General features: G+C 32.8%; 1 protein-coding gene and 1 long non-coding RNA gene across 3 annotated transcripts in view; one reads left to right on the top strand and one right to left on the bottom strand.

Moving 5' to 3' along the window:
• Window positions 1-12,385, bottom strand: part of LOC144365583 (uncharacterized) — a 411,011-nt gene that overhangs the window by 100,063 nt on the left and 298,563 nt on the right. The window lies entirely within an intron of this gene.
• The window catches only part of Calcrl (calcitonin receptor like receptor), a 100,736-nt gene that overhangs the window by 81,996 nt on the left and 6,355 nt on the right, over window positions 1-12,385 (top strand). For both annotated transcript variants that reach the window (XM_021725777.3, XM_005324393.5), the window contains 5 exons: window positions 1,972-2,125; window positions 3,144-3,204; window positions 3,284-3,350; window positions 9,376-9,594; window positions 9,751-9,792. In XM_021725777.3, the coding sequence (XP_021581452.1) occupies window positions 1,972-2,125; window positions 3,144-3,204; window positions 3,284-3,350; window positions 9,376-9,594; window positions 9,751-9,792 (543 nt within the window). The remainder of the gene's footprint in view (window positions 1-1,971; window positions 2,126-3,143; window positions 3,205-3,283; window positions 3,351-9,375; window positions 9,595-9,750; window positions 9,793-12,385) is intronic.

Raw genomic sequence — 12,385 nt, 5'->3', positions numbered from 1 at the left:
AGTTACTGAAATCAGATAAGGAAAGGGATTTTCACTCAATGGGTCAATAAACAACACTCTCCTATGTGTTTTATGTGTGTTTTTAGGGTAATTTCCAAAGTTCTAAAATTCCCTTCATTGTTTGCTCATGTGCATCCGGATTGTTTAATCTTGTGTATGTTCCACCCTAAAATCACTAGGTTAGGAAACACACTGGGGTAAAATTAGCAATATAAAAAACTGGCTAACATCCTGTCATTTTAGAATGAATTTCTCTAGGACAGGAGATTCAGAGTTTTGTCACAGAGTTGTAAAGCAAATTTCTAAACCTTGTATGTTTGTTACAAAAAATGTTTTGTTTAATACACGAAACACAAATTACAGTCTAATTATTTTAATATCTTCTTGGTAAAATGTATTATTTATTTATATCATCAATGCCATGTGTAGCAATGTATTTTTCTAAAACATGTTCTAAATTCTTATCCAAATAGTTTATAGATTAACATTTTGTTGAAATCAAGAAGCCCAATTTAAAATGATTGTGCTGTATACATGTAGTAAGAATTGTAATGCATTAGACTGTCATTTATTTTTTTAAAACTCAATAAAAAGAACATATATAAAAAGAACATTAATATAACATTCACTTCTACTGTATTACATGTATGTTAATGCAAATTTGTTTACTTTGACAAACAAATATCTAAATAAAAATAAAATAAAATTAATATCTAAAAATCATAGAGATAAGATTTTGAAGCTGAGGTACATTGTTTCTATAGATATAGTTGAATAACTCCCTTTTATCTTTGAGAAGACTTTAACACACTATTATATTTCACATAAAGCTGCACTATTTAAAATTTGATGTCATGCATTCTGCACATATACTTAATAAAGAAATGGGTTTTATATATTTATTTGACAGGTGATATGGTGTACAATAGTAAAATTGGAATTATAAGAATCATGTTTAGAAGGTAGTTTTGATTGAGGTTATGTGTATTAGCAAAGCATTTTACTTTTCCTCTACTCAGTCTTTTATTAATAAAATATGTGCCTGGGGATAATGCCTACCTCACCAAATTGTTACAAGGATTAAATAAAATATGTAAAAATATTTTAAGCTAATTCCAATGTAAATGTTACTATTACTAGTCTATGACACCCAATATTTATTTTCCACTACTTTTCATTTTAACTTTGTTTGTAAAGAAAGATTTTTATTTCAAGAACAATGATAGTTTTCCCTTAATATTCATTGAATTTAAGACTGGAAATCAGAGTTTATATGGATAATTAATTTGCCATATATTGCTGTGGGAAGTTTAAGTTTATTCCCTTCATCAAGGGAGTAAACTCTCTCTTATGCTTTTGTGTTTTCATTATCCAATATTTGAACCTCCCTCTTCTTGTTTCTGTAAGACTAGAGGAGGGAAAGTGGAAACCTCAGGAAAAGAGGAAGAGAAACCATATTTTTTCTTCTTCATGCCCACACTAAGCTTTCATATTTTGTGTTTGGATAAGGTAGTCAATTACCTCATTAGAGTATTATTTAATAAGTACTTTCACTAATAGCATGCAACATTTAGATACTTTTAATAGATTGTTTTTAACATTCTTAAATTTTTTTCTGACAGAATGCAACAATTGAGAAATTCATAATTAAAATAGATATAAAGTACATGTGAAATATTTACACTTATAATGACATAGTCACTAGAGTGCATTATGGAAACACAAATCCATGAATGAAGTGATTTGGAGTTTACAGAATTTTCTGAGAGACATACCATTACATATCTTTAGAGTCTGTGGCTAAAAAATTTAGAATCACCATAAGTATAAAGACTAGCATTTACAAATCTTAACCATTAACATGTGAAATTTTTGTGAAGAGCAGAAACTCTCATGTTTCCTAAAATAGAGTATTGCTTTACATGTTGATTCACAAATAAAGACAGAAAGATCATTTCCCTCTTCCCACAGGTTAGTTGTAAAGTGTCTCAGTTTATCCACCTTTACCTGATGGGCTGCAACTACTTCTGGATGCTCTGTGAAGGCATTTACCTGCACACACTCATTGTGGTGGCTGTGTTTGCTGAGAAGCAGCACTTGATGTGGTATTATTTTCTTGGCTGGGGTAAGTGCCCCTACATACATCTGCTGATTCAACTGTTTAAGACAGATTTGAGAGGTGTAAGGATTTTTTTTGTAATAACAATATAATTTAATATACCAGTGAATAGTTTAGGTTGACTGAATATATAGTGACTAAAAAGTAAAATGAGAATCATGAATTAGGGATCTAGTCTCTTCCTGGTGTCAATAAATGAATAAAGCCATGAAAAAAAATGTATTTGTTTTCCACATAAACTCTTGACATGGAATTGTTCCCAAAGCAAAGCAGTGGCATACTCTGGTGTATTTTAAAAAGTAGCTGAAATATTTTAAAATGTATAAAATGCACAAACTGAATTCAACAAGACTAGTTTCCCAAAACATGAGTAAAATAACTTTTCCTTATTTACCATCTGTTTAGATCAAGTTTAAGGAATAGATACCACTATAAAGAGGTTTGTGTATGCATAAACACAATTTTTAGAACATTCTAGATACCTTTATCAAGCATTTCTTCATCTGATTTTGTAAAGCTATGATTTAGAAGGTTAAAACTATGCATAATTGCTGGTATAAAACATTTTTCTTCCTTCTTTTCAACAGAAAATGACTTACTATTAGTCTGTCTCTCATAGTAGATATTCTTATCAGGCTCACATTTTTCCATTTTTGATTGTATACTAAATATTAGCCAATTTCATCTCTTAGACAAAATATAAATACTGGATTTCTTCTAGGCTTTGGCATTCAATCAGCACATTTATGGACTTAAGCTCTGAGGTCCACCAACTCAAAATGACTTATATTAGAAGAAAATTTACACCTACATACACACAAACACAAAAATAAAAATACATAAAAGTACATTGTACTTATTGCTTGACCATACAGGTAATATTTACTCAATAAACATATAGTGGTCAGTATTTTTTTTTTTTTGCTCCAAGAATACCTCTGACTTTCATACTTTATGACTATTTTAGGAGTTGCATCTATAAAGAAAACTGCCTATTTTTAATTTTGGTCTCTTGTATCTGTAGGATTTCCACTGATTCCTGCCTGCATACATGCCATTGCCAGAAGCTTATATTACAATGACAAGTAAGAGACTCTCTACAGTTTCTATTAGAGTTAAATGAAACATAAATCTTCAACATAACATCTTTATTTTTTCCCTTAGTTGCTGGATCAGTTCTGATACACATCTCCTTTACATTATCCATGGTCCAATTTGTGCTGCTTTACTGGTACGTAATTAAGGTTTTCTTTAACTCAGCACTGCTCATATTTGTGAATCTTCTAGCTGTGTTACATTCTTCAGGGTCTCCATTGTCAGAAATGGAAATGATGTCCTCACGGTGCTTAACTGACTAGGGTCCACTGGAGTCCTTCTATTTGAGGTGTGGGCAATAAAGGCCACACCTTTTTATAAGGGATGGCAATGTAACAGGGACCAAGCAGGAAGTAGACATCAGAGCTAGACCTAATGAGGGGACAGAGTGTGTTAATGGAGTTGGACAAGTGCTGGAAAGAGTTACAGGACCAATGCTGGCTTTGGTTTCAGGAAAAATCCAGCATACAACCATAGCATCAATGAGAAGGAGCAACAGAAGAAATACTGAAGCTTCTCCCTCCTTCCATAGTCTGATCTTTTTTTTTTTTTTTTTTTTTTTTTTTTTTTTTTTTTTTTTTACCAAATACCGCCAATGTCAGAGGGCAATAAAGTACAAATGAAAATATCATCCCCAGATGTAAAATCCTGGGGCACAGAACAAGAGAGAAGATGGGTCTGATAAATTAGGAGGGCAACTAAGAAAATATCATTCTCAAAAGTATATAATAATTAAGAGGATAAATTCTGATAATTGATTGCCTGGGTTTAAATTTCACTTGTACGTCTATTTGCTTTGTGACCTTAGGCAATTAAACTAATCATTCTGTGCCTCAAGTCTGTCATTCTAAGGAACACAAAAAATGGTGACTTTTATAGCAACAATTAACTGTCTGAAAATGAACAAAAACAGAAGAAATCCCATTTGTTATATGTATGAGCACACATACACATGCATGCAAACAAATAATGAAGGAAGCTAAAAATCTCTAATGAAAATTATAAAACTGATAAATAAATCATAGAGGACACACACACACTATTGAAAGATATCCCATATTCATGGATATTTACATCCAGATGATTTTCTACAAAAGTTCCAGGAGCATAAATTGGAGAAATGACAGTTTCATCAATAAACAGAAATGGGAAAAGTGTATAAACAAATGCAGAAGAATCAAAGGAGACCCCTACATCTCACCATATGCAAAACTCAACTAAAAATATATTGAAGACCTAAATGTAAAAAAGCTTTGAAATGCTTAGAAAAAAATAGGAAAAACACTTCAAGATATATATATATATATATATATATATATATATATGCAAAAAAAGCAAAACTACACAAATAGGATTACATCTAAGAATCTTTTGCATGTCAAATAAAGCCATTGATAAGTTAAAGACAGCCTATATGATGGGAGAAAATGCTTCCAAACTATTCATCTCATACAGGATTAATATCCAGGCCATATAGAAACTCTAATAACTCAGTAGAAAAAATACAAGTCTAATTTAAAAGAGGGCAAATTATCTGAAAAAAATATTCCTCCAAAGAAGATATACAAAGGCTAGTGAGCATTGAATTAAAAAAAAAATTGACATCACTAATCATCAGGGAAAAGAAAATCATAACAACACTTAGATATCACCTCTCCCTAGTAAGAGTGACTATCATCTAAAATACAAAAAAATAACAAATGTTGATAAAGACATGGACAAAGGGTTTCTCATACACTGTTGGTACCACATGAAAAAGAATATGGAGGTTTCTCAAAAAACTGAATTACCATATGATTTGGCAGTTATATTTTTGGGCATATATTCAAATAAAAATGAAATCATTGTGCTATACCTGCACACTCATGGCATTTACATACATAATAGCCAAGATACAAAATCAATCAAATTGTTCACCACAGATGAATAGATAAAAAAAAATGTAACATATGTTCACAATTGAAAACTCTTCAGCCATAGAAGGATGAAATCCTGTCTTTTGCAGCAACTCGGATAGCACAGAAGACATTATGCTAAGTGAAATAAACCAGGCACAGGAAAACAAACACTACATGTTCCCACTCATTAGTGGGAAATAAAAAGTTGATCCCACAGAAGCAGAGAGTAGAATGGCTAGGAGGGGTGAGTAGGGGCAACAGTGGGAGGGTGGATATCAAAATATAGAGGAAGGAAAACATTTCTCATGTTCTATTCACCATAGATTATCAAGAGTCTATAGCAATTATTATACACCTAAAAATAAGTAGGAAAGAGTTTGGAGGTTCCCAACACAGAGAAATGATGATATTTCAAAAACTCAAAATGTTAATTACTCTGATTTGATCATTAGATGTTTTCAAATTATGATAATATGCCATAATCAAATGTACAAATATTAATTATCAATTTAAAAATAATAACAAATAGTGATTTTTTAAAGATTTTAGAAGTATTAAATGTGTTAATGTATAAAATATGCTTAGCCTGACGTGTAGAAAGCACATACCAAGTGTCAAATTCTGGGTTTGTGCCTTGTCCCACAAGAGAGTCAGTTAAAACACCAATACATTTTTCTTTTTAATATTCTTTAAGAAAATTTCAAAGGCAGGTGTACTTTCTTTTCTTGCACCCTCCACATGCTAGGGACATGCATGACACACTGTGTTGAAGTGTACTCTGGTACTGCATGGCTTTGTATTCTTTGTACTCAAAGAGCCAGCTCTGCATCTTGGCTCTACCCTTGCTGTGTATCTCAAGGCAAGTTCTGCTTTGTTTTGTTTTTAACCTCTCAGTGACTTTGTTTCCTCATCTATAATGAGGGAATAAGAAGCATATTTCACAGGGTCTTGCAAGGATTAAATAAGATATTTCCTGCTAAGAGATTAGAACAATGCCCCAAATACAATAAACTGGAAAAAAAAAAAAGTTTCTTCATTGTAATTTCTACATGTTATCATGGTTCTGTTCTTGCATTGAATTGTCTGTTCTAAGCAGAGCTCAAAGGAATTAAATGGGTTGTTAGGGCCACCCATGAGTTTCTAGAACAAATACAAGAAAACATTTTATTCCAGAGATCTGACTGTACAGAGAATTATGTGATCCAAACTCCTAAACCAGGAGAGATTTGAGAAGTTAAAACACCTAGCAAATGCAAAATGTAATAACAGCTAACCCAATCCTCAGAAAATCCTGTTCACATCAACTTCAGGAGAGAATACATCGCATTGTCATGGTAAAATTTAAGAATATAGCCCATCAGGCTGCTCAGCAAGAGAGGAAGTGAAAATTCACTCTATTTGCACAACATCTTATTGGCCTAAAACAAGATTAGGAGCCTGTTTTTCTACCAGTTTAAATTATCCTGCCCTTGTTTAAACTGCAGGGCCCCCCACTGGTTCTGCCAATTCCAAGGTCCTGGGCGGGGCTCTAGTAATTGTTCATATGGCCCAAAGTCTTTGTACAACTTTTATAAATAACATATTTTAACCACAATCAGTTTCTTTCCATTGAGACTTCTTCTATCACATTTCCCTTGAGCTGGGTGGTATTAGAGTGATTGCAACACTTTCAGATCCTGCCAAGGGGAAGCTGAGAGAGGATACGTTTAATTTGAGTTCACTGGGAGATATGTAGGTCACTTCAGGGCATAGTTAAGGAATTGCTGGCCATCCTTGTAGGAGCGTGGCTTCCAGGAACCCTTCTATAGACACTGCGCAGATTCACTCTGCGTTCTTCCATGACCCTGAGGTGGTTTGCTAATATGAAAATGTCTTGTTTCTATCTTGCTCTTGAACTTTATGGGTATCAAAGTAGAAACAGGCTTCTCTTTATAACTAGGTTGGTTCCAAGTTGGATAAAATTCAGAAACAGTTCATCTGAAATTTGAAATTCTTGTTCCATTTTTGTTCATAATACATAGAAATATTTACAGAAAATAAAATAGGATATGATAATTATGTGGAAATGGTGTGGAGAACAATGTCCAATTCACTTTAACAAAACTTCACAAAGTCACTAATATAAAGATTAACTCCACTGTCAATTCTCATTTCTAGTTTCATGTTTTAAATAAAGACTTGTCACTTAAGAGAAGTCTTAGTGTTTAAAAAGCTTTTGTGGAGCCCAATTGTAATATTTCTACTGTATTTTTTTAACAATTTATGAATGTATTTATTAAGATTATAAAATATTCTGCAATTTATAAGCAGACAAAGGACATTGTTACCTTTTCTTCTTTGGATTAATAGTGATTTCTTTTTGGTTGAAACTTTCAAATATCAACGAATGCTTGGACGGGGCTGTAGGAGGAGGAATAGAACAGCTGGCTTGCCAATTTGTCATGTTTCAATGTTACACCTGTTCAAATGGCTTACTCTGCTTTTGTCTTTATTCTGCCTTGTGTCTTTTCCTGTGTTTTTGAACGTGTTCCTTTTCACAGATGTGTCATCACCAGGATTCTAGTGAGCTGTGTACTTTTGAAGCATATATTGCCATTGAAGTGTCCCATGGCATAGAATATGTTTATGCCTGATTATTTTTGTAACAGCTGTCTTAAATTAGCAAATGCTATGCTATTCTTTTCCATACTAAATGAGAGATTACTGTTATTTTTCTTATTTTTTTAAATTAAGGTACATGGATATAAATTATATATTGTTCTATAGTTTGAAAGTTTAAGATTATAAAATATAGGACAGATGATTGAAATCAGGGTGAAAACAAAGGAAAGACAAAAGCAATTAGCCTCTATGAGGCTTTTCTGAAGTTCATATTCAGAATCCTATGAAAGGTATAAAGGATAAGAGTAGAGGAAAAGGACAAAAGTAAACAGTATTGACTTGAGTCAGTAAAAGAAAGAATGTGATATTGGAGCAGGGATTCTTTCCTGAGTTATCTTATCAAATTTTATGTCTCCCTTTCAAAGGGAGTGTTGTCTCTTGGGGAAGTTACTGAGGATAAATATGCAATTACAGAAAGCAACTTTAGAAAGTCTCATGGGATGCCAAGCGCTCTTGTTTCTAGGGTGATCTGGGGCTCATGATGTGGCTTCCAATCATGACTTGGTCTCTGCATGACGCAGTCTCCGCATAAGGATAAAGAAGACAATATAGCACTATCTTGGAGTGTTGTTTTAATAATTAGTGTTACGAAATAATGTTATAAAGATTATTATTATAAAAATAAAGGAAATAAACTAAAAATCTGAAAATTGTTATTATGGTGTATATTTGGAAAATAGATAAATAACAAGGACACTGATAAACAGGTGACATTTATAAAAATTAACTCTTGGCCAGGTGTGGTGGCGCACACATGTAATCCCAGAGACTCAGAAGGGGCAGAAGGATCACAAGTTTAAAGCCAGCCTCAGCAAATTAGTGAGGCCCTAAACAACTTATTGTGACCCTATCTCAAAATAAAAAATTTAAACAAAGGACTAGGGATGTGACTCAGGGGTTAAGTGTCCCTGAGTTCGATCACCAGTACAAAAAGAAAGAAAGAAAGAAGAAAGAAGAAAGAAAGAAAGGAAGGAAGGGAGGGAGGAAGGAAGGAAGGAAGGAAGGAAGGAAGGAAGGAAGGAAGGAAGGAAGGAAGGAAGGATGAACATCTGTTAAAATAATTTCTCATTTAAATTGAAAATGTTAAAAACCTTTAGTTTTTGGATCACAGAAAAATCCAAAAGCACTGCATCAGAAATTAAGCTAGGAAAAACCACTCAAATATTTCACAATGGAATGTGTTCCAAAATGATTCTATCGTTATGTTTTCAAATATAATTGATGAAAATCGATGTAATTATAGATCACATTTTGAAAAATCACAAATTAATATCAATCTATTATGTTGTAAATATTTTTGTTGTTGTTGTTGTTTGTTTTTCAGTACTAGGGATTGAACCACTGGGTGCTCTAACACTAAGCTAAAACCCCAGCCTTTTTATTTATTTTTTTCATTCATTTTGAGACAGATTTTTTCTAAGTTGCCCAGGATGATCTTAAACTTGCCATCCTCCCTTCCTTAGCCTCACTGAGAGCTGGGATTACAGACATGTGCCACCCTGCCCAACTAATATTGTAAATATTGTAAGATTTATAAAATTGGAGCACCAATAATGCTTCTCTATATTAAATGTTAAAATAGTGCCATTTTTGGTTTTTTAGGTGAATCTTTTCTTCCTATTAAATATTGTACGTGTGCTCATCACCAAGTTAAAAGTTACACACCAGGCAGAGTCCAATCTCTACATGAAAGCTGTGAGAGCTACTCTTATCCTGGTGCCATTGCTTGGCATTGAATTTGTTCTTATTCCCTGGAGACCTGAAGGAAGGATTGCTGAGGAGGTATTTGACTACATCATTCACATCCTTATGCACTTCCAGGTATGGCATTTAACATCAGTAAGCAGTTTGAGAAATTTGTTGTTAAATTTGAATATAGCTTTGGTTTCATTGTTGACTGCTAATGGGTCGAGTTAGTTATAAATACATGTATCTTTTTCATTGGGATTCAAATAGAGTTCTATTTTTCTCTTACAGGGTCTTTTGGTCTCTACAATTTTCTGCTTTTTCAATGGAGAGGTATGTCAGTTTATTTTATTCCTGTTGTCATTTGATATGTATTTTCCTTAAAAATAAGATAGAATTATAAATTCCCTAAGAACAATTATTTCAAATTCCATTTCTATCAGAGAAAAGAGCTATAATATTTATTATTGTAAGTGAAAACTTCCTCCTCAAGACATATTGGAGAAAAGTCAACCACACTTTAAAATACTTTATCAGTGACTTTTATTCATCTAGTTTTCTGACCTACCAACAGATCCTATTAATTCTGGACTTTGCCTCAGGTATGATGTAAGGTGATACTTCATAGAAGATGGACTATAACAAGAGAGAGAATCCTTTTTTTATTTTTGCCATTCCCTGCCCTCACATCCTGACCTATTTCACAGTGTAGCTTTTGGAAAAAGCTTTAAAGTGGATAGAAAAAGATGTAAACAAACTAAACTCTCAGTTGTACAAGGGAAAGGTGCAGTGGTTGGGAAATTTAGAATAGAATTCTGTAATTGCTATAATCCATAACATGACAATGTATTCTGAATACTTCCAGATTTTTACCTATGGCTTTCTTACTTGGGAGTTTGAGAATTTAAAATCTGATACTATATTACATACATATGGATATTGTTGTAACTCAGTGGTTCCAACTTTAGTTTTTCATATGTTTCTAATCTACTTGACAAATTTTAACCTGTAGGATTTTGGCAAACTCGAGTACACTTTAGAAATCCGGACAGTAACTGAATGAGAAGTGGACAGTTGGTAACTGGGAAGCTTATCATAAAGCTTCAGATGGGGAACCAGATGGCATTAACCTTAGGAGAATCAGTCCTAAAACACAAATCAGCATTGGAAATCATGGTACATGTCATAGAAAACCATGAAATATTGTTTTGCCTGGCTTAAATAATATTTCATGTATTTCTCTTGGCAAATAATGCAATTCATTGCTTATAGATTAAAATTAAAATATATTGTAATTTCAAAATATGCATGTTTAGTGTGTATATCTATACTACTAATAATGGTATGTGGAATGTCAGCACATATTAAGTGCTTATTTCCATGATTCTGACACACTGAAAACAAGATGTTGCTATTTTCTCAAAGTCAATGAGAAATATGGATGGAACACTATCAGGATAAACAGATACATAATTTGTTTTGAAAATAAGATTCATAAAGTCTTTGTTATGTACCTTTGTAAATGTACTAGAGTACATATGGAGCTAGACAGTCCTCTATGCTGTCAATATAGGATGTAACATTTAGATAGAGATGAGAATGATCTGGACACATGCCAAAGAACGTGCATGAAACACAAAAGGTCTACCTCTATTCCTACAGAAGCAGATTTTATTTTTATAATGTGTAATTTTTAAATAATCACTAGCAAAATATTTGGTGATAGGAGACAATATAGAATAAACACAGCGATGCATTAAAAACCCAATGGCTGCTATATTTTGGGAAATGCTCTAAATTTGGGAGTAGGTGTTTAATCTTTATTAAAGGGAAGTAAAAACAAGTTTTTCTACATTAATTTCACAAGGATTAATGTAAACTAGGGCATGTAAAGATTTTTGTGCAATGTTTCACCATCACTAAATCCTTAGTATATTATAGATCCCTGAAAAGGTTTGTCAAACAACTTATTTTCAAAAATACATGTACAAATGGCAACATTCATCACATTGGAATCAGAATCTCAGATTGGCTCTTTTATTTAGAAAGGGTGCCCAGAGAATATAAAAACTAATGCTCCACACTCCTGTTACACTTTATCTGTATAAGCAAAAGAGACACAGGCCCTTGATCTTCTGCCATATCCTAAAATTGAGAACATTTTGGCACTGGAAAATTATAATAATAATAAGCCTTTGAACCAGGTTCTTGCCAAATCCTTTGGTTCTTCACAACATCTCTAATATCTGTCCCTTTTTCTTTATCTCTGGAGATACAATCCCTGTTTGAGTATGATTCATCTCTCATCTTAAGAAATACTATAATCCCTCCTTTTTATCTCCTTGCCTCTAAGTTTTTCCCACTTTCATAACATGAAGAAATAGTGCCAAATCCACTTTGTCTGGTTCCAACTATGTCATGTTCTTAAAACCAATCTACTCAGGCTTAGTTTCTTTCTTGCTTTCCACTTTAGGTCCAGTGGTTTGCCTTTAGCCTAAAATTGTTGGCTTTTTTTTTCTTCTACCTTTTATTTATTTTTAGCCAACATCTTCCTATTGGTATTTCTCAATAGTTAAACAACAGTGGCTTTACAAGTGCTCTGTCCTCTTTCCTCTCATCCCTAGTCCACAGAGACAAAAATGTGCACTATTAACGTGAATGAGAGACTGGCCATCAGAAGGATATATTTAACAACAATGGAAGGTAGATTTTTTTTTTAAAGTGAACAAAAATATTTTCTGAGAACAACTGAACTCACGTTTTATAATGAGAACAAGTAGATTTCTGTGTGAAGCTCTATTAAAATTTTTAACTGATTTAGATTAAGGAGCAGAGACTTAGATCCTTATCAGGTATTAATTAACAAGCATATAAGGTTGTGATGTTATATTCTACATATTTGACTAAATTACTTGTATGATGGTAA

This window comes from Ictidomys tridecemlineatus, chromosome 7 (genome assembly GCF_052094955.1).
Source record: "Ictidomys tridecemlineatus isolate mIctTri1 chromosome 7, mIctTri1.hap1, whole genome shotgun sequence".
In the NCBI taxonomy this organism is placed as follows: domain Eukaryota; kingdom Metazoa; phylum Chordata; class Mammalia; order Rodentia; family Sciuridae; genus Ictidomys; species Ictidomys tridecemlineatus.
The sequence above is the reverse complement of the archived record's forward strand: the minus strand, read 5'-3'. Positions and strand labels throughout refer to the sequence as shown.